The following is a 27,196-nucleotide window of genomic DNA, read 5'->3' as shown; positions in this document are numbered from 1 at the left end:
CATGTTTCACAAATGTTTCCCAGAGCCCATCATTTCAACTGTGCTGATGAGCTGATAGTCAAAAAAATGTGTTGTTTTATAAAAAGTAATATGCCAAAACATACCCAACCTTTTGCCCTTTTCCTTCCAAACTTACTAGATTATCAGTTTAGATTCTAAGATTCTTCATTTCGGCTATCCAGGTTTCATCAGTTGGATATGGTTTCTGAATTTGTCTAGTCTTAAATCTTCTACTTATTCTTTCTTTAGCTTTATGATCCATACTTCCCATAAAAACACTAAGCCTGTACCACTCCATGTCTTCTCTTCTAGAAGGTCTGATGTATTTCCTAATTATAGCTTACAAATTACTAAATTTGTACTTCCCCACAGCAAGTCTGACACTTCCACTGGCTGTCTCAGGAACTCAGGTATAAAGACACTCTTTGTTATTCTTTCTCACATACCTCTGAAAACAAATAAGCTAATTTCCCATTGAATATAGTGTGTAACCCTCCCACACATTCCCAGACTGCTTGCAGAATAGGTCAGAAGCTTGACTAAACACTTTTCTTCCAAAAACAATTTGCTAACTCAACAGAGTGGCAGAAATTTTTCGTACATCAGCTTCAAATAGAAAAAAAATGTAAAGAGAAACACAGACCAACTTGCCTTTCCAAGAGAGAGTCTCAGAATGCAAAATTAAGCAAAAAGTCTGGAAATCTTTCTCTGCCTGACCCAGACTGGAAAACAGAAATCTGATTTCTGAATTTTAGAGAAGTGCCTAAATTCCTATCCCAGCTTTTTTTTTTTACACTGCAAAAATGAAAAAAAATCTTCTGAGTCACAAGCCCCTGTTAAAGAATGATTTAAATCAGTATGAGACTTAAAATCTTTGGTGGTATTCTGCCTCCTGATGCAGACCTATAGATAAGGATGTTTATCTCTCCCTCAGTTTTCTCTCCACTTCCAAAAAGATGAAAAGAAATAAGACTAGAATGTTTTAAAAAATCAAGCATGTGTAAAAGCTGAATTTTCTGGCTAAATTAAACTTGCTAAATCAATCACCAACTCAGAACAATTTGTAATACATTACTTACAGACATTCAGAAGTTGTTAGTTCAGCTTTTTGATGTGAAACACAAACAAAGCTCAAAATTAAAATTACTTTGTAAATGAAAGTGATGCCATTACACTGTACTTTATTGATTCCTTTCACCAACACACTTTAGCATTCATGTCTAAGTAGTATATATTTTTTTCAGAAATAATTTTGCCTGTGCATTCTCATTATCCTACATATTCGGGCAGCAAAATCAAAATAATAATTCTGTACCTATTCTAGATATTGCAGGAAAAACTGGCAAGAGTTTGATCTGGTATCTGTCAAAGTAACTGGCCCTTTTGTATGCCCTTCTTGTTTTGATATAACCACTTCAAACTTTGTAGTCAATAACTATTTCTGAAATTATTTTTTCATTTCGATTTTGATTTTGTCTAGTTATTAAAAGTGACCTCAAAAAAACCTGAAATATCAAGGGTAACTATATAGCTGGAAGATTAATTCACAGGAAGTGCAAATTAACTTTTTAACAACAGGCAATCTTCAGGCCATTTTGCAGAACCCATAAGAGTTGTCTCACCCTTCCCATCAGATTGAGCACACAAGGTTGGAAAGAACTGCCAAGCCTTAGGAGTCTATGTCAGAAACATCACAGTAGGACTCAGAAACAGCAATCTCATTTCTAAAATCCCATTGCTGCAGTTTTCCATGCCAGTAGGTTTCAGCTATTCTACGTCCTATGCATGGATATCACACGTTCCCCTGCCTAATTCAGAGTAAATAATTCATTCCCTTTCCAACACCTCTAATTTTTTTTCCCAAGTGGATTTGGTTTTTTTCAAAGAACTTTCACAAGCTTTTTATTAAGCAATGTCTGATTTCTCATTTTATAAAACAATGCGCAAAATGGAAAAAAAAAAAAAAAAAATTCCCTTTATTTTTTAAATTCTGAAGACAAGTTTCTAAAACACTTTGAGGCCAGACTGTGAATGTGAATCAGTCACATTCCTTCAAGAAGGCAGTTTAGATGGGCAGTGATTCTGTGAAAATTCAAGAGAAACAGACATCACATTACTCTGTTCAAAGAATGCTAAACCAGCCATGGGTCTGCCTTGAAACATCATAGGATCTTACACTCCTTTTGCTTCTTCTGCAGTTTTCATGTCCGTGAGCATTTAAATCTATAGACAACACAGAAACTCAGAACTCCAAAACAGATCCATTTATAGGACCACTGCTTGAGTTTATTCACCTATCTTTGATGCTAAAACTTAATGTGAAATATTTAAAACAATTATTACAGTCTGTCTGGAGTATGTATAAACCTAGGAAGTCTCACAAGCAGAGACAATTAATTCAGCAACACGTATCTGATGAAAAGCTTGGCCAGCTATACACTCAGAGTTCAGAATTCCTTTACAGCTCAGTGCATTCTGCTTAACAAACGTTACAGTTTGACATGAAATAGCCCCAAAAAGTTCCTTTACGGTCCTGTTTGGAAAAATGTATGAAGAAACCCATGTCGGACTCAAAAGAATGAAACATTCAGCAAGTGAAAAGAACAGTGGTCACGTCTGCGCCCTGAGTGGCAAACCATTGTGGAGCCGATCCCTTTCCAAAGGCCACTGAAGAATGAATAAGCTGCTTAAGCACATTATCCCCTTATTCAGGTCAACACCATGCAAACCAGGACCGTGGTCCTTGGTTTTTTTTTTAACAGGATTCACACATCTTGAGAGATTAACATTTGCTACCAACTATTTCATGGCTTTCAAAACAGATTACCAAAAGAAAAAGTACCCTGGTACAAACCAGTATGTCAAACTGACATGATGATTAGGTACTTTTCCTCAATGACTTGGGCTTCTTTTGTTACCCAGATTGTTGCCAAAGCTTAAACTTTGTTATTTTGGAAATCAAATCTCTCTCAAAGCATAACTCTCCTTTTTCCAGGTTAGTAGGTTTGTTATGCATATCACATGATACTGAAAACGTTGATGCCAGCTTATTTTTAGACACGCTTATTCTAAGACTAAAAAAAAAAGTTCTGAAACATTTAAGTTTACCAATGTGGTACATTCAAGCTTTAACAGAAATAGTGTTTTCTGAGAATAAAGGGTTTATTTGAAGTTCTGGTACTGGAAATATGTTGATCTATTTAGAATTAGCTGTGCAAAATAACGAGTTCTTTGAACCACCACCTGAGTGCATTAAAACTGCAATGACCTTTGGGGGTTTTAAGAAAAAGGCAAACCATTTATGCCATCTTACTTAAAGAGATCAGCAAACCATCAAAGTTCAAGCAAGGCTGAGCTGTGCACCTGGCTCTAATTTAACTACAAAAGCCAAACCAGTGAGAAATAGAAAACTGCGCACTTAAACATTTCATCAGTTGAGCATAAACACGCTAAAATGTCATTTACCCCCAAACTTGACACTGAGATGTTTCTTTGGAACAAATATATACTTTAGTGAACAGCTTAATGGAAAATTGTAGGGGAGCATCTAGAGGACCCCAAGACTTTCCACTGACAAAGATGGAGCAAATAGTTTAGAATCAACCAGTGCTACCTAGACAGTGTTTGGTAATGCTTCAGAGTAGCAACTAACCCCATGTCATTAAAATGCCAAAACCCTCCAGCAGTTCTACAATGGGAAATGACTTGCACTAGAGCCACAGTTATAGTGCTAAAAGAGAACTATTTGTATGGGACATCTGAAGCTTTGGGACAAAGGCATGCCACATGCCAGAAATTAAACACATTTCAGAGCATGATTCATCCAACAGGGCACACAGTTACCAAGAATACCAGGGGGAGGCCACTGCTTTTCCATGTCTTAATATTTGCTTACTTTAATACACTCTAAATTCTTTTTGTAACTTTCTTGTCTCAGTTTTATCAGCCTGGGGAAGGGCTGGTGAGCACAGGAAGGTTTCTGTTCTCCAGGAAAGTTGCATATTCCAAACTTTTATTTTTGTTCTACAAGATTGAAATTTCACTTGATGTGAAACGTTTTCCAGTAAAAACAGTTACCTGGTTAGGAACATGCCAATGTTTTGGACTTAACTTCAACTTCGATCAATATTCATTACCCAGCAATTGATCTGCATTCATTTAAACTTTCAGTTTGTAAACACTAACATGCTGAATCACGATTTTCTGTCCTTCAAGAACTGCTTACAGCAGTTTTCATGGCATTAGAAAGAGTGTGTAAGACTTCAATTAATATTATACTAGAAACCCTTTCTTTTCTTTGAATAAGCTTGTTTTGAAGTTTGAAATACAGTATGATGCCCTTAAAATGTGTAACAAATTCTGTGTTTCCAAATGCTAAGTGAATTTTGGATGAGTTGAATGCTAATAATTAGTAGTATTGAGGGTGTAGAACACTTTGCAAAAATAAGTTGCATAATCAAAGAACTGAAGATTTTTTTCTGAAATTTTGTTTTCTTTGAATTACACTAACCATGTGACATAGTAAGATCACAGCCCCTCCTATCTAAACACTAGACCTTTGTCAACATATTTGCAAGTGTTAGCAAGGCACCTCTTGCACAAGAAAAAAAAGGAGTCTTATTCTCTGTTTCTCCCTAAAAGAAGATCTCATCTTTGGGAGTCTCAGCTAACACTTTATCTAGACATCCCCAGGACAGGTACTAGCATAGAGAGCAGTAGCTCTCTTTGTCCCTCAGTTTCCTCCATGGGACTCCTCCATAGGATAGGATGTCACAAAAGATCCCAAAATAGGAGGCCAAAACTGGTTATCACAATGGGTCATTCTAACTATGAAAAAAAAGGAGGAAAAACTCTGGACATGAGTTTTAACAGCTGAGCCCAGCTGTGCTCACCTTGCCAAAACCAAGTGGCAGTCAGTTCTTTAGAGACAAAGATACAGCGATACTATAATTACTATTTTCCCACCTGTAACCCTAAAAACATCAATAAAAATTGTCCCTTGTCTGTTGAGACAAAATTCTAGACCTTCAATAGTGAAGAGTTTAAAAGATAATACATTCATAGTGCTCCTTTGTCATCAATCTTGAATGCAGGGCTTGAAGGAAATGACTTCTGTGGAGTTAAATTATTAGCAAAGAGTACTATGAATTTTTGAGACCATTCAAAATATAAAAATTTATTAAAACTCTGGTGAAGCAATAACCTAATATAAAAATATAAAAATACAAATATAACCTAATATAAAAATAGTTATGGTGTTTAAAAATTCTGCTTAAAAAAATTTAAGATTGTGGTAAAAATTATAGAGAATATATTCTCTTTCATATATATATATAAAATAATACTATAGATTTGCACACCCAGACTAGACTTTTTAAATTATTTCTCCTTAAAGACAGGCTTCATTTATTCAATCCAACTTGTTCTTTAATTTCATAATGTTATTCAAGCGTCAATGTGGCCTTTACATCCTGTGCTTGCTTCTGCTCAAGGAGCTTACTCATTTCTTAACCTGAAGAGGAAATTACCAGTTGTAGCTTTGAATGCTCACTGAACCCTGTTGCTTATATTCTAGTGATTTCCCACGCATGCAGACAGCCTTGCCCAGCTGAAAAACTGTCAGCTCCAGCGAACTTTAACAACAAAATAAAAATCCCTCTAATGGCTGGAAAGAATGCTTCATGAAGGAATCTTGTAACACGCTATGAAATTACCACAGCCCGTCCCCAAGCAAGACTGCACAAAGCCAGGCTGTGCCAAGGACATTCTGTGGGATGTTTCCAGCGCATGTATGTGGCACTGAATAAAGGCCCCAGTGTGCGAGTGCTGTGGGCAGACAGCGGCTGAGTGCCCAGGGGCACGAGCCTCCAGCCCCCTCGCACGGCATCGTCTGCCTGCATCCCTCCAGCCCCGCCATGGCTACCAGAAGGGCTCTTCCAGGAAGTCAAACACATTCCTGTGAGTGAGCGTGCAAGCTTAAGAGTACCCAGCCCCCTGAGGGTAACGCTCACAAACATACCTAGGATACACAAATGTGTGGTTATGTGAGCCCTCATCAGCAAGGGAGCACCAAGTGCAAAGTCCAAAGACAGCTGCAGCAGCAAGGGGCAAGATGCACTTGATTTTTCAGACTTTTCAAGGGGTTGCTGTCTCTTCCAAGTCAGATTGGGACATGACTCACTTGTGTCCACGAGTCAGTTTGTGGAACCAAGTGATGGATGACGAGCTCAAGGGTTGTTGATGGTGCAGGGGCAGAGAGCTGTGTTGCCTTCTAGTGAGTCTCCCGATACACCTGAGTCACTCTCATAACTAAACTCCAAAATGCTGGAAATTATAAAATATTTTACAGAAATTATACTTTTACAGAAAGTTTATCTTATGATTTTTAGGTGTAATTCAAGATTTCTGAGCACTGAAACACACAGTTACAGCCAGGGATCCATTAATGATGTGTATGGCCAAGTTCCTTTCAAAACAATCTGGAATTCACAAATGACACCTGAACCTCTTTACTTGGTGGGTTCTGAAAACTGCAGGTAATACTCACTACAGCTAGGCTAACCATATATTGCCACACTTGATATTGAATATTAAAATTTAAAAATTTTTAAAGCAGTAATACATCTGACATCAGATGAATTATATCTTTCTCCGAGCAATTTGGATTTTGTTACTGCTCACCTTTCCAGTACGCAGTATAGAAGATTCACAACACAATAAAAAAGCTTTTTCAGTAAGTTACCATTGATACTAAAAAAAATCTTGCAGTAAATTTATTTGGACAATCTGGCAAAAACTGTCCTGTGCACTTAGTTTCCAATCAGGAAAGACCTGGGAAGAGCTGAGAAGTAAAACAGACAAGTACAACTTTGCTAGCCAATAGATAAAGCAAAAAAATAAAGGTATTTCCCTGAAATTTAAATGCCATTGGAACCCTTTTTTCAGGTCAAACAGCTTATATTGATGATTTTCAACCAGTTTAACTTCTAAAAGCTATTAAAAGTACATTTCAGAGAATGGCCATCATGAGTCATGTGCTGTCCATAAGGAGAAAAGAAGGCATTTTCCTGAAGATTGGATTAGATGTTGTGTATGAAAGTATCGTAACTGAAAAAATAAAAAACTGCCTTCAAAGCTAGCAAGTTAGCTTGACAGTTTTTCACCCTAGAAAACGAAAAACTAAAAAGCTTTTCGATTCTAAATATGCAATTGTACCAACATCTTCTGTTACAAAATTTACCTTTAAAACTAAGATAATAAATTCCTTGTTAGACTGACCTTTAAAGCACCAGAGTTCTCCTAGTACCATTCTTGTGTATCACTACCACAGGGATTCATCAGGTCCTTCTTTTAAATCTACTTTTACTTAAACACCAAACAGCACCTGTCACAAACAGCTCATAACTAAGGCAGGTGATTACCAGGATGAAGGGGAAATAAATTCTAATCTTGGAAAAATACTGAGGAAAAGTATAGAAAGATCCATTTTCTGTGTTAATTGTGCCAATCTGAAAATAATGGAATGTTTGAACAGGATGGAATGTATGAACGGGGCGCTGTCACCATAGATTGAATACAGAGGCTTCTATTCAGAACAGGTTGTCAAGCATTAGAACAAGCTGCCCAGGGAAGAGGTGGAGTTCCCATCCCTGGAGGTCTTTAAAACTACATGTGGCACTTCAGGACATGGATTAGTGGTGGACTTGGCAATGCTGGGTTAACAGTGGGACCCTATGATCTTATAGGTCTTTTCAAACCTAAATAATTTTAAGATCCAACCTGCTACCAGAACCATATCTAGCAGAGTTAGTGAGGAGAACACGGAGGGGAATTCATTGTATATTTTAAGAAAACAAAGAAAATGAAACAGCAAGATAAATACTCTGCATTATGTTTAAGAGTCTGAGAGAACTCTCCTGATATTAACATCTGTCTGCAGGGATAGGGACAATGCCAATTCCACAAATGCCTGTTATTTGAGTTGGAACTTGGAAGACACTCAGACCCATGGTTTTGGAGGAACATTTCATCAGATGCAATTTTAGCATGCATAACTCTTTTACACAGTAAAACTGAAAACAAATGGTTGTCTGCATGCCAGTGGCATTTCTTGAAAAACTTAATCATTTGCCTGTTGAGAAAACAATAGTCCTGAAGAATCCAACGTCTTTTAGAACATAGCACATTGTTGTGCTTACATCTGCATGTAAGCACTAATATTTTAATACACAAACAATAGTCAGAAAGAAAAGAAATTTGAGAAATCTCATGTATTTTATTCATATAATTTTCAGAAGAAATCCCTCAAGAAATCTCCTAAAACCCCTGATACCCACTTTCTATAAAAGCTTTTACTGAATCACAGAAAAGGCTCACATGAACCATTAAGGCCCCTACACAACCGACCTCCCAAAGGCACCACAGAGTTAATGACTACAATTTCTTGTTCATGAACCCCAGCTACTATATGGCTAAAATCTCAGTCATATGCCCTGTCACACGCCAAGAAACATGTTAGAATACCCTACACTTTGAAATACAGCTGATGGATAATGGGAACTGGATATAGAAACAGATTACTTAAACCAAGCTTTCAAAAGTTTCTTGCTCTCAAAAAACATGAGGCATGATGACGTGCTAAAACCTACTTGAAGGTCCAGCCATAAGTGCTTATAATAAATCACAGAAGGTGGCCAAACAATAACCTTTAAGAAGAGCCCAAACAGTATTCATGGCAGCCTATATAGTAACCTAAAAAACAAGTCTAGCCTCAGGGAAACGCTTCAGAAAAGTGCCTCTTTTTTTTCCTGCAAAATTAGCAGGAGTGTAGCTATCTCAATACATTACATTTTTTAGCTTAATCAAGAGAGTGACAAGATAAAGCTGCTTGGGGTGGTTCAAACACTTTTAATACATCTAACTTTTCTATACCATTTTTGCAAAGCAACAAACACACATCATTCCCATTATGTTCATGCAATCACATTTACAAATTTTTTTAGGATAGGTAGCTGTAATGTCTAATTATCAGGACTCACCCAGCATTCAAAACCAGAAAAAAAATACAGAAAAAATACCCCAAACAAACCCAAAACCAAAAAGCAAACCACTAACAAAGTGAATCAGCAAAGAGTAAAGACTTATTGTTTTGAAGATGACACTAGTAAAGGTTTGTTATTAATTAGCAATATTCAGAAGAATGCCATCTTAAAAATTTTCCTTCATCTGAAAAATTACAAAGATAACATAAGCCTTAAAAAAACCTTCAAAGACCTTTTTCACTCATATTTAATATTATACTAATAAAGAGGATTTTGCTAATACTGTATCAGCTCACACATTCAGACAGCAGTCCCAAGTCCATCAGATAGATAATTGAACAGAATTTTAACATGTCAACCATTTACAGAACTGAAAATCTTATTCTAGGTTACCAGTGTATCTCATTTCTACACCAACAGTTCTGGTATTTTGCTTTTATTTTTTTTTTTTTCAATTCACATGTAACTATCAATCTCCACCACTTGCTGTGACCTCTCCTCAGTTTTATTAAACTTATGTCTATTTATTTTGTTTACTTCCATAAGCTATTTCCACATGGTCCTTCCTTTGACCCTGCCATCCCTGTCTTCTGTGCTGACATTCAGACACTTTCTTTACTAGAGCCAAATGGGTTGGACCTCTTCCTACACCAACAAGTCACGCCAACAGTGTCCCCTGGACTGAAAAAAGTATGTTGATACTATTTTGGTGCTGGCATATCAACTATATATCTGTCTTATCACCATTAAAATTAAAAAAAAAAAGTCATTCTGTGCACAAAATAGACTTGCTAGTGCAAGGCCAACATTTGTAAGAGCACCTTCACAATTCACATGTGACAAGCTTTGTCCCAGAAGGTAGGCTGTCTTATGTGGAATCATACATATTTTCCCACCTTTTGTGATAATAGATATATTTATGCCCATTCCTTCTCTAGTCTTCCCCATTGCCTGTGAAATTGCTGAGGAGGTTGACAGCCATTACTGTGAAAGCCAATGAAAACAAACACTATCTGTTGCTGTCTTCTGAGCATAAAGAATTGGAAATATCCAATGTATCTTCAAACCAAGTCTGTCATCAATTTAGTCTATGGATATTCATGCATGCTATCCAAAATAAGCATTTCCAGATATTAATTTCTGCCCTCTTTCATAGATCCCCTTGCTCTGAAAAGTGAAGTAAGAATAAATTAAATGGACTAACAGAACTGCCTGTAACATTAGTACACAGCTCATTCTTCCTAGTGTCAGCTGAAACTGAGACTTAAATCCTGTGTCACTATCTATATTCTTTCTTCTAAAACCCTTCCCTCTTCAACTTCTCAGGTCTTAAAAATCATTACCAACACACTGTTTGGTAAATGTGAAAATCTGAGGCACCACAGTTTTTTCACATTTTCCATGTTCTAAGGAAATAGAACATTTCACAAAAGAAATAATAATAAATAGCAAATTTCCCAATAATAAATTAACAGTCTCAGAAAAAGAATACCATATATTCCTAGCCAAAATGACAAAGTTTAATGGATGACAATGGATCAAAAATAGCAGACAATGGCTGAGGTCTTCTCACGCACTAAGCAGTGGAATGGCATTTCTCAAAGAGCAGTAGAATGACACTTCCCAAGGATAACGAGGGTTTGTTTAACAAGAGGTTGACATAAGTTCAAAACCAAGTTTCAGTCTCTGTAAAAGTTCCCTGAGTCACACAGTAATCACATCTCAGATGCAGAGAGAGGCAAGTGAAGCCCAAACTGAGGATGAATTCATACAAGCCAACTTAAGAACCTATACTGGATACTTCTACATCTAAACTAGTCTAGGCTCTTTTTATAATCAACAAGTAAGAAAAGAGATTAACAAGCATTTTAAAATACAGTTCATCAGACCAGTTTGAGACAGTTCCTCCACAAGAAGCAGCGCCTGCTCCCCTTATAAAATTAGCCTCAGAGGATGAGTTGAGGTTAAAATGACTGTCAAGCTCTACATCTCTTTTTAAGTCTTTCTGAGCTTACCTGATTTGGCCCCAGACTCTTAAGACTAATAATTCAAATGAAAGATTATAACTGTTCATTCCACTGAATCTTAAGTATGGGAAAGAAAGAGGCACAAACATTTCTGCCTAAATGGGTACACCAGAAAAGTCTAGATTTGAGTTTAGTACACAGGCAATATGGAAAGGGTACATGGTTACAAGCAGACTGCAAACACACCTTTAGTATTTTATGATAGCATATGAGAACTTTAGTAAAGGCAATTTAGAATGATGATGGATGTAAGTCTGGCACTGAAATATATAACAATATATTATTTTATACAACATGCGTCTTAAAAAGATGATATAAATTAAATAAATAAATATAAATATATTATACTATTAAAGTCTCCTTTAATTTAATCATACCAGAACAACTGGATACATTTTTAAAAATGCAGTAACATTTAGTAGTACAATAACAACAGTAAGTCCCTGGTGAAAAAAAAAAAAAAATCTTTCCTCAGTGTTTTTCAGTTTATTTAGAAAGGACTGTAAGTGTTTTTGCTACTGACAGGAAGTGAGGATCAAAGTATTTTTCACCCCTCTATTAGGGTAAAAGAAGATGAGCACTATAAAAGTAGCAATGTAAACACAGAATGCCTTTCTACTGCAATAGTAAAGAACAAAGGCCACTACAAGTGACTGCAACACTAAAGAAAATGCTGATAGTGTACACATTCTGAAACTAAGAATAATATTTAAAGAGAACAAACATCCAAAATCCAGGACCACTTAATTTTGAGTTTTATTGGTAAAAGCACTGGTACTCATAGCGGCTGATGTATGCCTAACAAAATATGAGAAAAGCAGTTAAATGAAAACAAGAGATGCAATTTGTTCCCCTGGGAACATCATGATAAAGAACAGCAAATGATCTTCTACATTTGCAAATAAGTCAAAACTTTTAATAGCTCCAAATACTGTGGGAAATGCTGTTTCCCTCTGGGCACAATTACTTCATAAAAGGGGTAAGCGATGTTTTGTGTTTCAGCTCTCCTAATTTATGATTAGTAGAATGCATCCCCTAGGAAGCAGAAGACACTTGTACATAGTCTTTCTGAGGGTTTAATATAGCCATGGAAACACATAGTAAGGCAGAAGATACAGAGGAAACAGTAATTAAGAAATTGCAGAAGGGACAAAATGGAAGACAAACTCAAAGAGATTGCCTTTATAAAACTGAAACACTCTGGAAATCTCAGTACTTTGGGTAAATCTAGATTTATTACTACTCTTACAAATTCTCAACCCATCTGAGCTAAAACATTGAGTAAAAACAACTTATGAAATTTTCAAGCTGTGAATATATTACCAGACATATTGTAGCTATTCAATAAAAGCATTAAAGAGCAAGAAAAGGAAAACTCTCAGAAATTACTGAAGGACATCAGCTGCCAGATACTTGTGATCCACTCAAACATGTCACCCACTGGTCCCTGCACTAAGGGAAAATTGTGGGTCCTATAAATGCCATCCCTTCTTCAGAGCATTTTTGAAGTCTGCAAGTGTAATATGGATGCTGGCACAGTTCTGGGTGTTCCTGCTATTTAAATAAAGCATGTTTAGAAGAGAGTGAGGATGCCATATTTATTTTAGATGTGGACCTTTTGAAACACACTGGAAAGATAACACTAAACCCCTAATTTTAGAACATGCATCTATAAAAACAGATGTACATGTCCATTCCCCCTTCTAACACAAACTCAGTCCACTTCAAATAACTGAATACATTTAAAAGGAGAATATCGATTCTGACAAAATAAAACTGTGTGGGGTTTTGTCTCCTTCACAGTGGGCTGGACAGGACTTTAAGTTCAGATATTACTTTACTCTTCAGTACTTCTGAACACTGAAGAGAGAATGGAAAATATTACTCATGACATTGACTCTAGAAAAAGTAGTATCCAATCACATTGTTTTCCTGTGAACTCGAAGTTCAGAAAGGGGAAGAAAAAGCAATGGTCATCTATTTATTCCTTTGCACAAGTGCTGCCTGTATACTAGCAGAGGGGGCTGTACAGCAGCAAGATCTAATGGGGGGAAAATCCACTCGTGAAATAAAACTTAACTGGTAAAGTGCAATTATCTCCTACCAGACTAGAACAGATAGGCAGTAACCAAAAAATAAAAACCCCACAGAATATATACTTCATCAATAGTTTTACAGGTGTTCGTGCCTGGAACTCGACACCATTGGGCCACAGCATTACTTCTGAGCACCTTCCTTGGCCTGACTGTTTTGTGGAACATGTAAAAAAGCCTCTTTCCACCAGGCAGGTTAATTTGGTTAATAACATTTTAACATAACTAAATGAAAAGCTGCACATCTGGAAACCTGTTTTGATCACACATAGTGTCATTAGTATTGCAGAAATATGCAAAACTACTATGGAACACACTGGAGAATATAATCTAGAAATGAGATTCTCATATATGCACCAGATACAAAAATAGACACTTTTTATATAGACAGGACCAACCTCTATTCAAAGAATTCAGGAAATGGTATTTCTATTTTACAGTAAAACTGTCACTGAAATGTGTCCAGTTCTAACAATCATCATTCAAGGGGAAGGCAACAGGAGCTTTTTAAGATCAGAGAGCATAATCATTCCCATTACATATTTATTATATTTAAAAGAAAAGTGTAAAAGTGCCACTGCTCTACATATGAATGCAAATTGTGATTATCTTTTATTTATAAATCCCTGCAGCTGTGCACAATTTAAATTATTTACTTGAAACATTTATATCTTTAGATTGATAAGGTATGAAATTGCAGGTTTCCTCTGTAATCAGTTTTCTACTGTCCAGGTTTCTATTTTGGTTGAAATATGAATTATAAAAGCAGGTTTGTTTCTGTTTTCTCAACAGCTTTCATTTGCATATTTATGTGTAGGTAGTTCTCAAGAATATTAATCTTAGAAGACTGGTACTAATTCTTGGAACAGACAGTTGGAAATAATTTGGGGCTAACTAGGATAAGCTGAAAAGCTGAGCTTGAATTTGTACCTCAGTTCTTCTGGATTGCATATTCCAGCACAGATGCCTGTCATTCCTCCAGAGGAGATGGAACTGCCAGCCCAGGCATGCTCATTGACCTATTTAGGGCAACTGTGAGAACCATCACATTCCTGTACTTCAATATTTTAGTAAGTTAAGAGAAAAAAATATTCCAAAGCAAGCATGCAGGAAACAACTCGAAATAGCAAGTCCCTGAACTGTCGCAGATGAAGGAGTAGCTGCCCTAGCAGCTGCCCTGCATATTCCTCTCTCTCATGCACTTTTCAGTGCTTAAATCATAGAATCACTTAGGGTTGGAAAATACCTTTAAGATCAATGAGTCCAACTGTTAACCCAGCACTGCCAAGTCCAGTATTAAACTATGCCTCTAAGCACCACAGCTACATAGCTTTTAAATACCTCCAGGGATGGGGACTCTACCACTTCCCTGGGCAGTCTGTTCCAATGTTTAACAACCCCTTCTGTGAAGAAATTGTTCCTAACAGCCCATCTAAAACTCACCTGGTGCAGCTTGAGGCCATTTTCTCTCATCCTATCTCTTATTACTTTGGAGAAGAGACCAACAGTTATACAAATAAAAACCAATTCAGACGCATATTTTTTAAAAGCAAACTGGCCATCATGATTCATCTGCACATTAAGGGCATATACATGTGTCCAATCAGCTTTTTAGCTATGTCTACACAGGGCAAGAGAATGTTTGTGTGTCCAGCTTCCTTGCAGCCAGTGCAATGACTTCTGACCCCTGGGCAATCCACACAGCACTGAGTTGGTGCTGGGAGCACCACCACGCCTTCTGCTAGAAACTGCCTGTGTAAAAAGTCATTTCAACATGAGCAGTCCTGGCTCTTCCACATTGTGGGAAGGTACTGTTTGAAAGAGTTGGATGCTTTGTACCTAAACTGAAATTCATGGTAACTGGTTTAAATTTAAAGCTAACACACAATCTTTCCAAATCTCCCACAACTGGCTATTGCCAGTATTGAATTTACACATGTGATCAGTTTAGAATTGGTCTGGCAGCCATGAACTTGTCAAAGCTTCTTTTCTAAGGTATCAAATAAACACAGTTCTCATTCCTCTGCTAAGCATCCAGTATTAGATTAAAATTTTTATGGTGAAAACAAACCCTTTCACCATTGATTTGACTTGTATATAACAAAAGGCATCAGTCTTGCTAGATTTCATTACTCCTCTGTCTGGAAAATAGCACTTTAACTAAACCATGTCTCTTTCGTGACCCTTGAACAATAAAATACTGCCTCCAAGTCACTGATAAAGATATTAAACATTGCAGAGCAGAAAAAAATCCCCTGAGATACCGTAAACCCACAAGTATTTTATTATTCCTTGCAGAAATATGTATTTTAAGTTGCATTTTCTCCAACAATACTTCTCCAGTAACTGCTTTGCTTTTTCATTTCTTAAGAGAAAGAGTAAGAATTCAACTGGCTTTCAAGGGTAAAAAGTAAGTCAATCAAAATCTGTAAACTCTCATTAGACCAGGATCATTGCATTTTCAGTAAGAGCCTTACCTTTAATCCAACCTTCCTCATCTTTTCAATTCATCCCAGATACACCTAAGAAAAAACTAGTACTTCCTCCACACTCAGCTCAGTGTGGTAGAGAAAGCTTTTACCACTTTTTTTTTTTTTTAAAAAAAAAAAAAAAAAAAAAAAAAAAAGAACTGACAAAGCATTATTTAGACATTCTGATTTAAGGATCTTGACAAACTTTTAAAGCTTTTTCAACATATTCACTTGCTGTTAATAAAATGGAAAATACTACTTCTTGTCAAGATAGAGAAAACATTTAAGAAGTATCTACCATATTTCTAGGGGCAATCTAATACTTCTATATGTACCATCACTAAGGAAAAGCATCAAGAAAACCAGAAAACTTAATTCTTACTATTCATAATTATTTTCATTAAGTCAGTTTTCTTTAGTGTCTTTTGCTTTTTTACTGCCTATAGTTTTTGACCTTGGTTTCTATTACTAGGCTTTGCTGTTTGGTTTTATTAAGCTGCCACACATCCCTGTAAGCCAGACCAATTTTTAATCAACAAAGCTTGTCTCAACATTGTTTTGTGAGAGTTTACTCATATCTCTTAAACAGAAAACTATAATTACTCAAATTTTGATGTTTAAATGTTTTCCTTTGATCCAGCTTGATTAGTTCCATCATCCTTAAACCATCCCTCTTCCAGTGCTGAACATCTGTTTCAGGTAGATCTCCACTAAATTGCAGCTGTGTTTATCTTGACAATTATTCATTTTTCTTCCACAGTCTATTTCTTTAACCATTGCAAGGTGATTTAAAATACCTCTCTGCAATATTAGACGAACATTCAGGATCCAGAGATCATACCACCTCAGGATGTCCATCTGGACACTTTCATATCAGCACTCAGACTAATGCCCAAGTATGTTTTAATTGTATTTTAATTGAAATCCCATCTAAGAAGCAGCATCCTCACACCTCAAATATACATGGCTACTGGTAAGGCATAACTTTTAGTGCCATTGCCATGGTTTGCAGTAAATAACTAGCAGTACTTCAAACAGTATTTTAAATGCTTTGAATAAAATGATTCCTCAGTGTTTACTCTCCTTGTCAATACTTTACAAAACAGGCCTATTATTTTTGGCAGCAGTCAACACCACTTCTTTTGGACACTCAGTCCCACACCGACTCCATGGAACCATTTACTAGTTTGGTCACACGAGACTTTCTATGAGGTCAATTTTTTACCCATAAATAACCAGTTTCCATTTCCCTTGCTTATTATCTAGACAACTGTATAAAAAATGCTTGCTTCTCTTCCCTTGATTTTGAGCAACAGGATAATACCCTAGCTAAAAATGCCTCTGCTAAAACTAACAGTAACAAGGACTTAATTAACCATCTCAAATTGAGTGAGTTGCTCCTCAAAGTTAGTTTTGAGTTCTGTACACAACAAGCAATACGGGATGAGAGCTGGTGAAGTTGGGGGTTTTTGCAATCTGCTTTAGAGTAAAAATTAATCTTTCTGGAGAATCTGCAGGTTGTGCACCTCCACATTATAGCTGCCAAAAGTACATTTTTAAAACATGTTTTGAAGCAGGGAGGCCCATACAGAATGGGAAAAGAAACTAATCTAAATGGAAAACATCTGCACATCTCAATAAACATGGTCAGCATAATTATTATTTGTATGTGCACAAGTTGTGAGAGTGATTTCTATTGTGTCTTACTGTGGAAAATCCTGATTAGAGTAAGAAAATACAGCCTAAAAATACACTTATTTGTTCAAGAGGTTTAGCTTTTAAGATAAGGACTTGCAATGCAATTCCATGCCAGCTCGGCCTAATAAAATCAGCTTAGCCAGCAAAACGTAGATGCTTTTTGCTCATTTCAGTTCTCTATAGTGACTCACGAACTAGTTACATGAACATGAGTGTTAAGGAGGAAACAGGGATGTGCTGCTGGGTGAGAGGAAGGGTGTTGAGGAAAGAAATTAGGAGAGATGGTGCCCCAGGATCCATGACTTTGATGAAAGAAGTCTGGGAACTACATCCAAGCCCCCACTAATGAATACTATCAGGCCCGTGTCATTTAATCAGTTAAGGGGTACACCAACAAAGTCACATCCCAATTCATATCCCAATTCAGAATTCAGAGGTCTCATTCCCTATTGGTCCTAATATAGGAAGCCATATCCCAAGGCGAAAAAAAACCCAAAAGTCATCCTCCTAATCAGAAGGTATTTCAGAGCATCAACAAACTTCAGGTCACACAAATTTTATGCACATTGTAATACTTTGTGTGCCACTCCTTCATATACATTGAACTCAATGCTTAGGCACAAGAACAGTGACATGAAAGCTGGGCTACTAGCATGGATAGGCCTGTTTTGCTGTTGCTGTATGCATATATAGATGTTTGATTATTTCAAGCAAATAATATGCTACAAAAAATTCAAAATTACAATGAAACACAAGCATAAAAGCAAAATGAAAAGCCTACTCAAGTATCAGAAGTAGCCAATGCAATTGACTGCCTAGAAACATTCATTAATAAATTATAAAACTGTCCCAACTGCTCAAACCAAAAATAAAAATATTTTATAGCTAAAGAGACTTGTATGTGATTAGCTATGGCTACTTGCTACAGTGTTCAGATACATCTCATAAGAAAGCCTGTCTGCTTTTAGAAGGGACTCTGGTGGGACAGAGAGGGGAGCAGATATTTCTTGGTCAGTAATGCTTTCATCATGCATTGTCTAAACAATCCCACTGGGGCAGGGGTGAGGGTGTGTGTATAAAGCTGAAGATGCACACACCCAAACCCAACAATCCAGAAGCCCCAGCTAGAATCAGTGGTTCAGGAAGGCTTTATTTAGCTATAATACACATAAATCTCTGATACAGTTATCATGCATAAAGTTGAATATTTGTATAATTTATAATACAATATCTTTACTTCTACAGAGCGTTAATACATTGCAGGTGGCTTTCTTTTTAATTTGACATCATTCAGAGTCTTCAAGTATTCAAATATTCTTTCAGATAAAAAAAAAAAAAAAAAAAAGGGAAGATCAAGGCCAAGTAATTAACCAATAATCCCATGAGTACTGGAAAGAAGAGAGCCAATTTTCAACAAGTTTAAATCTCTGAATTTCACACAAATGGGAAGCCAAGTTAAAAAGGGTAAGGTCCACTTGAAGCACTAGAACCTCACTTGGGGAAAACTTACAGCACTACAGTGCTTTCTATAACTAAAGGGAACATACAATGAAAGTACATAGACACACCTTGCCAGCACAGATCAGACTGCAGCCTCAAGCAATTCACCAAAATGAGGTGCAATTACTCTGAATCTGAACTCAGAATTCACATTGGAAATCACTGCAGAGAAATTCTGTGACAGAAGTGGAGAAATAACGCTGCCTTCAACTGTATTTTTAACTCTATCATCCTCCACTTCTTGAGATCAAATTTCCTATTCATTTTAACATGTACAGTGTATGCAGCACATTTTTTGAGACAACAGTGTCCTTAATTATGTAAACCTTACAAAACTGTCTACACTGCACATTAGGATGAGTACAGCTACACTGTATATATACTAGGATGAGACATTTTCCTTATGACTTTTTAGTTTGCGCAGAATCGAAGCCAGTATTTTAACAAAAAACCCTCTCTACAGCTCAGAAAAGGATTTACCTCATTATCTGTTCCCACATCTAACATCACTGGTAGACACTCATGAGGTTTTACTCCTCCACATGCTGTATAAAGTGCCAGTTTACCAACAGGAATGCCCATTCCATAACAGCCAAGGTCTCCAAGCCCAAGAATACGTTCACCATCAGTCACCACAATGGCCTGGAGGAAAAAATGAAGGCACTGTAAAAAACATTTCCTTGCTTGTATGTACTAAGTATTTCATTATTTTCTTACCATAATTTTTTAATTTACATGTAAAATCTGTAACAGGTGCAAACAAATCAATAGTACAACAAGTGAAAAATTGTTTTGTTTTACTGTGGTTTTGTTACACTATTTTAGACTCTTACTCCACTGTAAATGGGACTTTCATGTAAAACTTTTAAGAATACACAAGAGAGGTATTTAGCATTACAATACAAGGGAACTGGCATTGTTCCCTCTCACATTTTTCTGTCAACAGTATAAAAACAGAATAGGAAGGGAAAGGAAGTTATCCACAAAAAAAGAAGAACCAAATGCCTGGGTTTTGTCATGTCTGTTTTCAGCAGAACCAGAGCCAGTCATCCCTACTGGCCTTTGTCAGCACTGTCTACAACCACCTGGTTTTTACCCTTCAAAGATGTATGTCTTCTTTCCTTGAGTAAATAACACACTCCATCATACTTATAGATATCAGGAAGAATGTACTCTCATTGGCAGAAATACTGTAGCTTAGTAAACCCCAAAAACAGTCTATGCTAATAAGAAAGACTTTTCATAATAAAGGAGAGAAGTGCTCAGTATGGCAAGCAGTTGACAACACAATAATTTCATTGTCATACTAAGCAGCAAGCCATTTGAGTTGAAAATTCAGTATTTTTTTAAGAGAGATCATGAAGCACCGCAAGTGGAGAACTATTAACTCAAACCCTAGAATGGGGTTGCCAAGAGATCATGTGGGCTCTCTACTCTTGGAGATACTCAAAACTCAACATAGCCCTGAGTAACCTGTCCTGGCCAACCTTGACTCAGCAGGAGGATGGCCTAGATGAATACCTTCCTACCTCAACCATTCTTTGATTTCCTGAAATACAGAAAAAGCATTCAGGGGTTTTATTTCCATAATATTCAGTGTAATTGACCAATTAATCAGTAAAGGATGCCTATAGCTAAAAAAGTAAATGTTTAAATGCCTCAAACTTTGGCTGTAACAGCATTTTGCTGAAAAAAATGAATTAAGAAGTTACCAAAATCTAAACTAACAACAAGCTTATAAAAATAACTTAACCAATTCATCTTGGGTATAAAACAGCATCAGCTTTGTTATGCAACTAAAACTGTACTTACCTTGATGACACTTTCTGGCCAGGATTTAAGCATTGTAGCAATGTGACCCCGGTCATGGATAGAGATAAAAAGACCTCTGCAAATAAAAAAATATTTCTCATATAGATAGGCAATTAAATAATTATAAATCAATGTCATATAAATACAATGCAATATAAATAAAGTATCCTTGAATCAAATAATACATTAAATCTGTGCAAAAGTGTTACCAACATAGATAATTTCAGTTTGATTATAAAAGCTTACTTTTGAATGAATAAGTAAATTAATCATCTGCATTTATAAGTCAGAGAACAAGTAGCTCAATAAAGCTTTACTGAGCAGAGAGAACATGTAAGAGTCCTTTCTGAAACCAACTCACTCAGCAACTCATCTGTTCACAAATGTGTTCATTAGTTGTCCCTGACCACAAAATGAGTTCCTCTTACGACAGTGAACACTGCCGCCCCAGCAGTCCTACATTTACAAACAAGAATAGGCCAAAGCTTTAAGCTATGAACAAAACCTGAAATAAGCTAGATATTATCATTACATAAAATAAATCAGGAGCATTCAGTTATGTGTTTAGAAAACAGTCTCCCTATTTCATCAGACTGCCATTTTGAGTTACAAAAGTGGGAAATTTTCTTCTCGACAGTGCAAAAACATCTTCAACACTTAACAGAAAAAATCTTTACTCCAAAGAGTGTTTGAAAATTGGCCTTTAGTTCCACCAGTATGGAAGAGTTTAAAACAAAATAATAGAAAAGTGCAATTCTCAATTCATTTTCTGTTTACTACCTAAGCAAAACCAATATAGTATCTTATTCTCCTATTCAGCATTTCATTCTTCATTTATTTTACTTGACAGGTAGATTTACATTCAGGTCCAATCAGAGTTCATTTAATTCCATTTTTTTCATCTACTATTTTCATGTAAGATAGTGGAAAAATGCTTTAATCTCTTAAAAATCTCTTAAAATCCATGAATGCTCATAAATGCAATCTCTCAAAATCCACAAAGAAAACATCAATGAAGAAGCCCGTGCCCAAGATGCCTCATTGTAACTACATTTTGCATGAGTAAGTATAAGGCATTATCTTCTAGAATTATTCTAAAGCATTTCCCGTTGCCTATTTTAAAATCTTTAAAGTAAAAATTAGATAAAATTATTGAAAAGATAATTGAAGTCTAAGTCTAACCAGAATACGACCTCATATTCATACAAGTGGGTCTTAGAGGTCTAAATGAATTTAATAAATCTGGAAAATGCTTGTCAGATATGACTGGACATAGACCAAGCAAAAAATCTCCTGCAGTGTTAAATGCATACTAACCATGGCAGCAAAATTAGTCCAAATATTATACTTAATTTCATATGTTTAAATGTTTAAAACATATTAGATGATGTTTATATATAACTTATAATGTGATTTATATTTTTATATTGAATTTTGTATTTAATATTCAAGTGTCTTCTTTCCCTCTTTAATGGCAAAAATATGCAATTGAAATTCCTTATTATTTAGGAAAAAAAGCAATGTAAACCATGCTGTGATTAACCAAAGTATTTAATTTTATGCGTTTTCCCATAGAACTAGAAATTCTCTCATCCTGGCATTTCTAATTCATTCTCCTTCTGCATCCATTTCCCATGCTCAAAATTAACACACCAGACATTAATGCATCTCGGTTGTTTCGTAATAAGTAGCATCTGTCAGCAAATTAATTTCTCCATCTCAGTGGAGGCAACAGGTCTTCAGGGAAAAGTGGTTTAATTTTACAACACTTTTGAAAAGTTCTTGTATTTACTGCACACAAATATATCGATTTGTGAGACAGCTACCCGAAAAAAGATGTCCCTTAACAGTGAAATGCCATAAAACAGCAAAGAAAAATACAAGATGTTTCCTTTCTGATGTATTGTACATCATCATTTTATATAACAGCCTGTAAACTGTTAAATCATAAAGTACATCTTATCAAAATTGCTAACCTCAAGGCACAACTGTGACAGATGAGCGTGTGAAAGCAAGCACAGAGTGCTGGAAGAAAGCAATCTTGTGGGCTCACTCCTCTCCTTGTCTCCATTCTCCAGTTTACACCAACTTAATAGATTTGTGTTAAATGAAGCAAGATTTTGTATTGATTCTCCAAAGAGTCAGAGTCCAGCCCACTGTGCCCAAATGACCTCCTCCTTGCAAGCTAGGGAGAGGTCACCCATGGAATAAATTCCCCAGCAGAGGAAAACAAAGGCAGGGTGGCTGCTGCAGAAGGAATTTTGTTAGAACATTTGTAAGGACTTTTGAATAAGTATTGAGAGAGTATTTCAGAAATCTGTTCAAGCAGGATCAGCTCAAGCCACAATGGAAAATAGAAGATGAAGTGTAAATAGTGATGTCACAAGCATTTCACTCCCCTGTCTCTCCCTTTCCCCCCATTACTTCTGTAGTTTACTAAAACAATTTTGCACACTGGTCTGACCAAGAAGATGCTCCTAAATTCAAGGGAACAGAATAAGAGGGAAGATTTTTTTTGTTGTTGTTTATTCTTCTATCTGGATCTCTTTTTCTCATCCTTCATTTCTTTAAGCAAAATGCTTTTCTTCCATAAGATATTCTCTGCAAGTAGGTACACCAGGTAAGAGGAACCCTGACTCACAAAGGGGTCGGCCACAAGAATACTCAGCCAGCATTACTGGAACTGAATTCACTGGCAATTCTACCTGCAGACAGCCATCAAAAGGTAGTACTACACGTGGGTTTTTACTTTTCCATAAGGTCATGCCATGGCCAGCGAAAGTACCAACTGCATAAGGTTATTATAAGTGGGATAGGGCTGAGAAGCTGAAAAGGTAGCCAGCAATTTGGCTACCTAGCAGACATTATACTTATTTTGGGGCTGTCATAGCACAGCTATGAAGAATGCAGCATGGGGCAAGCTAGATTATTTAAACAGGATTCAGTTTTACATGGATTCCAGTCTGGAAATATGACCCAATTATCCATTTGAGTATAATGTTAATGATAAAAATAAGCCTGGTCATGCCACTAATGCACACCCTGCTCAGCTGGACGAGGAAGAGATGGCCTGCAGGATGTGCACGTGTCTGACAAAGCACTTCAGAATGGGGCTGCTAAAGCAGATGGACAAGTAATACACATAATCACATGGAGAAAGAAGCAAGACAGAGGGAAAATATTATGGGGAAAAATATGCTGCTTGTTTTTCAGCATGCACATATTTCACATTTCTAAGAAGAAAAGCAACTCATGGGGATGCAGGATTAAGTTCTCTTGCACACACTTTCAGAGCAGCCCAGGTTGGCAAGCTCACTGGAAAAGCAACTGAGGGTTTTATAGCACAGTGTGGTCCTTTCTATTTTAATTGGCCATTACATACTATTTTTTTCTTGCAAATCAAGAAGGGCAATCACCAAAACTGCGAGTTAAAGCCGTTCTGAAGCTAGCAACCTCGGATCTGTCTTCTAATTAATGTGTTCATTTTGAACACAGCGCAGTGGAGATTGTCTTGCCTAAGCACCTACGACAGAACTTGCCTAAGCACCGGTGCTCATCTAGAACCACTTTGCCCCAGTGAGCCCTCAACTCAGCACTGGCTGATACCAGCCCAGCACTGCTAGTGACACCCACTTCAGCTAGCCAAAAAATGTATGAAACTACAGCAAAGGAATAATTAGGCAAGGAAGTAACTGTGCCTCCTTTCTTCTCATCACACCAGCAGTAAGACTGAAGAGTAAGGGGGGGAGCCCACATGAGGACATCAAGATCCACTCAACAAAGGGGGAATCTATTTTGGGTCACTGAGCTCACTACACTGTAGCAAATTTTACCAGTTATGTGGAGGTCATTCTACAGCACATGATTTGCATCTGTTTTATTAAAATTCTGATCTATGAGAACAAAGTCAACAGAATTAAATGGAGCATTTGTTTATTATGTTTCGAGGAAGCAATGATCTACCAGAAATGTATTTGTCTATTTTCTATTAAAGGACAGTTTAGGAAAATGTGTCATTGTAACAGAATAATCCTTTCTTTCCTCTTCTTATAACAACAGGAGGTAATCTTAACATGTCTCAGAATATGCCAAACATGTTTAATGAAAAATAGTTCAGACTTTTCTCACAACCCTACAACCCTACATATTCAAGACTGTTATTTGAATTATGGACTGTACATAGAGTTACAGCAGAGGTGACTTCACTTCCCCAGGCAGCCTAAACCAACAAGCTTAATAATAATAACGAAACAATAATAATAATAAAAAAATTCTCATGCGCCAGACACAGTTTATCTCTGAGCCTAGACTCTTCCAAACTTCTGTATTTGGCAAGAAAGAGGTAAACTACTTTCCTGGTCTCTTTTGAAATTCCCTCCTATTTTTAAAATTATAAAAAAGCAACACAATAAAAACTTTGTACTAGGAACTAGGAGCACCTATATCCTCCCCAAAGAACATTCTGCTCTTTTTTCCACCACATTTCCCATTGTGACTGTTTAATGTGGTCTCATTTCTCCATATAAATCGTGCCCAAAGTTTTTATAACAACTTACCATAGCAGGGTCCTTTGCATTACACGACCACTGAGGCCTAATAAATACAAGAGATGGGCTGATTGAAGAAATGAAGCTGTTGACAGCTTTGTTTATTTTCTTTCTTTCCCTTTGTACAGCGATGAATTTTATTACTTTGCAATACAGAGGTATGTTTTTCAACCGATAAACAGCTGATGCTGAAATAGCAGCTGCTACTGACTGTCCACCTGAATTCATCAGTGTTAAAGAAACCTGGGCCTTATATTTTCTAGATGTAGCACACTCAAAACCATATTTAAACAAGAAAGTCTGTAAGAAGCAAAATAAAGATTTAATCAAAAACAAAGATGAAAAATTGAACAGGAGCATTAAGAGAACAGTAGGTACTGGTAAAACCTCTGAAAGTGTGGAGCTGTACATGAGCAAGATGTACGTCACAAAAAGGTAAATTCTAGCAGCATATGAATGACAATGAGGATAAGATACTAATCCTGAAAAGACATAAAAGTTTATAAACATTATGTGCTATTTCATGCTTAGCATTTGGTTTTGTAAATGACTACTGATCATAAAAGTTATTTTGTAGAAGACATCAAATACTCTGAAAGACAGATGCTAACATCCAGCAACTCCACTTTGCTATACATAAAAGAATAATGAAAGCCTCATGTATTTTTACAGCACCTCAAAAGCCCAGTTTGGCACAAGAGTGTAGGGGAATGATTAAAATACAGAAAAACACAGTCTTCATAATCCCTGTAAATGGGAAATGCTTATGTCAAGGGGTCTGAACACTCTATCTTCAGCTATAGGAGCAAACCAGCATTTAGTTTTATTTCAAGAATATCTTCTGAAAATCATTGGTTCATGACAGTCTTTATATCCAGTGTAGCATTCAGCCTCTGCAGCATTCTTTCACATGCCCAAGTCCATCAAAGCTGCTCATCAATCCCTGTTGGTAAATGTCATGCTCCAATAGTCACTGCAGTTAAAAATAACTGCATGAAGTATAAGAAGTACGTTTGGGCCACTTACAGAACCATACAGTATCCAATGTGAATTAGCCTTTAGAGCAGGAAGGTGACAAAGTTAACCTGAAAGACAGAGGCTGTAAGCCTGGCACTTGAAAATATGACCTCAGGGGAATGAGGTTTCAGAAAAGAAAGGATAAAGTTTAGAGAAATAAAAGGTACATAACTCTGGTGACATAATGATTCAGATGCTAGGAAAATATTTTAGTACAAATGTTAAAAATTATTTAAAAATAAATTATAATGATAGAAATAATAATTTAAAAATACAACTGGGTAGATAGCTACTTAAGATTATAATTTTTCTGATACAATCCTCAGCAAGCTGAAGTGCTCACAATGCTACCAGAAGTAAATACAGTATCCACTCTATGCTCAAGCCTGCCCAAGATCTTCAACTAGAGTCTATGGCTCTGCCTTGTTTCTTTGACAATGGACACTGTGTGCTTCAAAGAGACTCATCCAGGTGGCACTCAGTCAGATGAGCTGGTTCAAACAACCCATGGGTTCCAGAAACTTCCACATAAAACTCCTTCTGCCCATATCTTGGTTTTACTCAGAAAACTGAATTCAGGTCTCGACACATTCCCTCTTCCACCTCATATGGCATTAGGGTTGCAGGGAACCAGGGGCTGCTGTTCTACAATCTGCAACGTGGCGAGTCATGTAACTTGCTGTAACAGTCCTGATACACCTGTGGGCAGGGGCCAGATCACAGGGACATTGCCCCATCTGCCCTTCTGCATCTGAAACAGGCTCCAGAGCTTGCATACAGCATACATTTTCTAAATTGTAACACAACAGAGCAGGTGACAGTGAAAAAAAAACTTAAAGCTGCCCATGGCAGTACAGACTGAAGGCAAATGACAAAGGAACAGAGAGGGGATCTGCATCAGTTCTTTTACTACTTTTCTCCGAAAGGTCTGGATTTTTTCAGCCCCTTGAGATTCTTGCTGCCAAAGCACGTAATCTCTACATTATGAGT

At 36.7% G+C, this 27,196-nt stretch overlaps 1 protein-coding gene across 2 annotated transcripts in view; it reads right to left on the bottom strand.

The window, feature by feature from the left end:
- ME1 (malic enzyme 1) overlaps nucleotides 1-27,196 on the bottom strand; it is a 160,624-nt gene that overhangs the window by 71,776 nt on the left and 61,652 nt on the right. For both annotated transcript variants that reach the window (XM_040058897.2, XM_040058896.2), the window contains exons 4-5: nucleotides 20,643-20,718; nucleotides 19,311-19,472 (exon numbers count right to left, since the gene is read on the bottom strand). In XM_040058897.2, the coding sequence (XP_039914831.1) occupies nucleotides 19,311-19,472; nucleotides 20,643-20,718 (238 nt within the window). The remainder of the gene's footprint in view (nucleotides 1-19,310; nucleotides 19,473-20,642; nucleotides 20,719-27,196) is intronic.

This window comes from Hirundo rustica, chromosome 3 (genome assembly GCF_015227805.2).
Source record: "Hirundo rustica isolate bHirRus1 chromosome 3, bHirRus1.pri.v3, whole genome shotgun sequence".
In the NCBI taxonomy this organism is placed as follows: domain Eukaryota; kingdom Metazoa; phylum Chordata; class Aves; order Passeriformes; family Hirundinidae; genus Hirundo; species Hirundo rustica.
The sequence above is the reverse complement of the archived record's forward strand: the minus strand, read 5'-3'. Positions and strand labels throughout refer to the sequence as shown.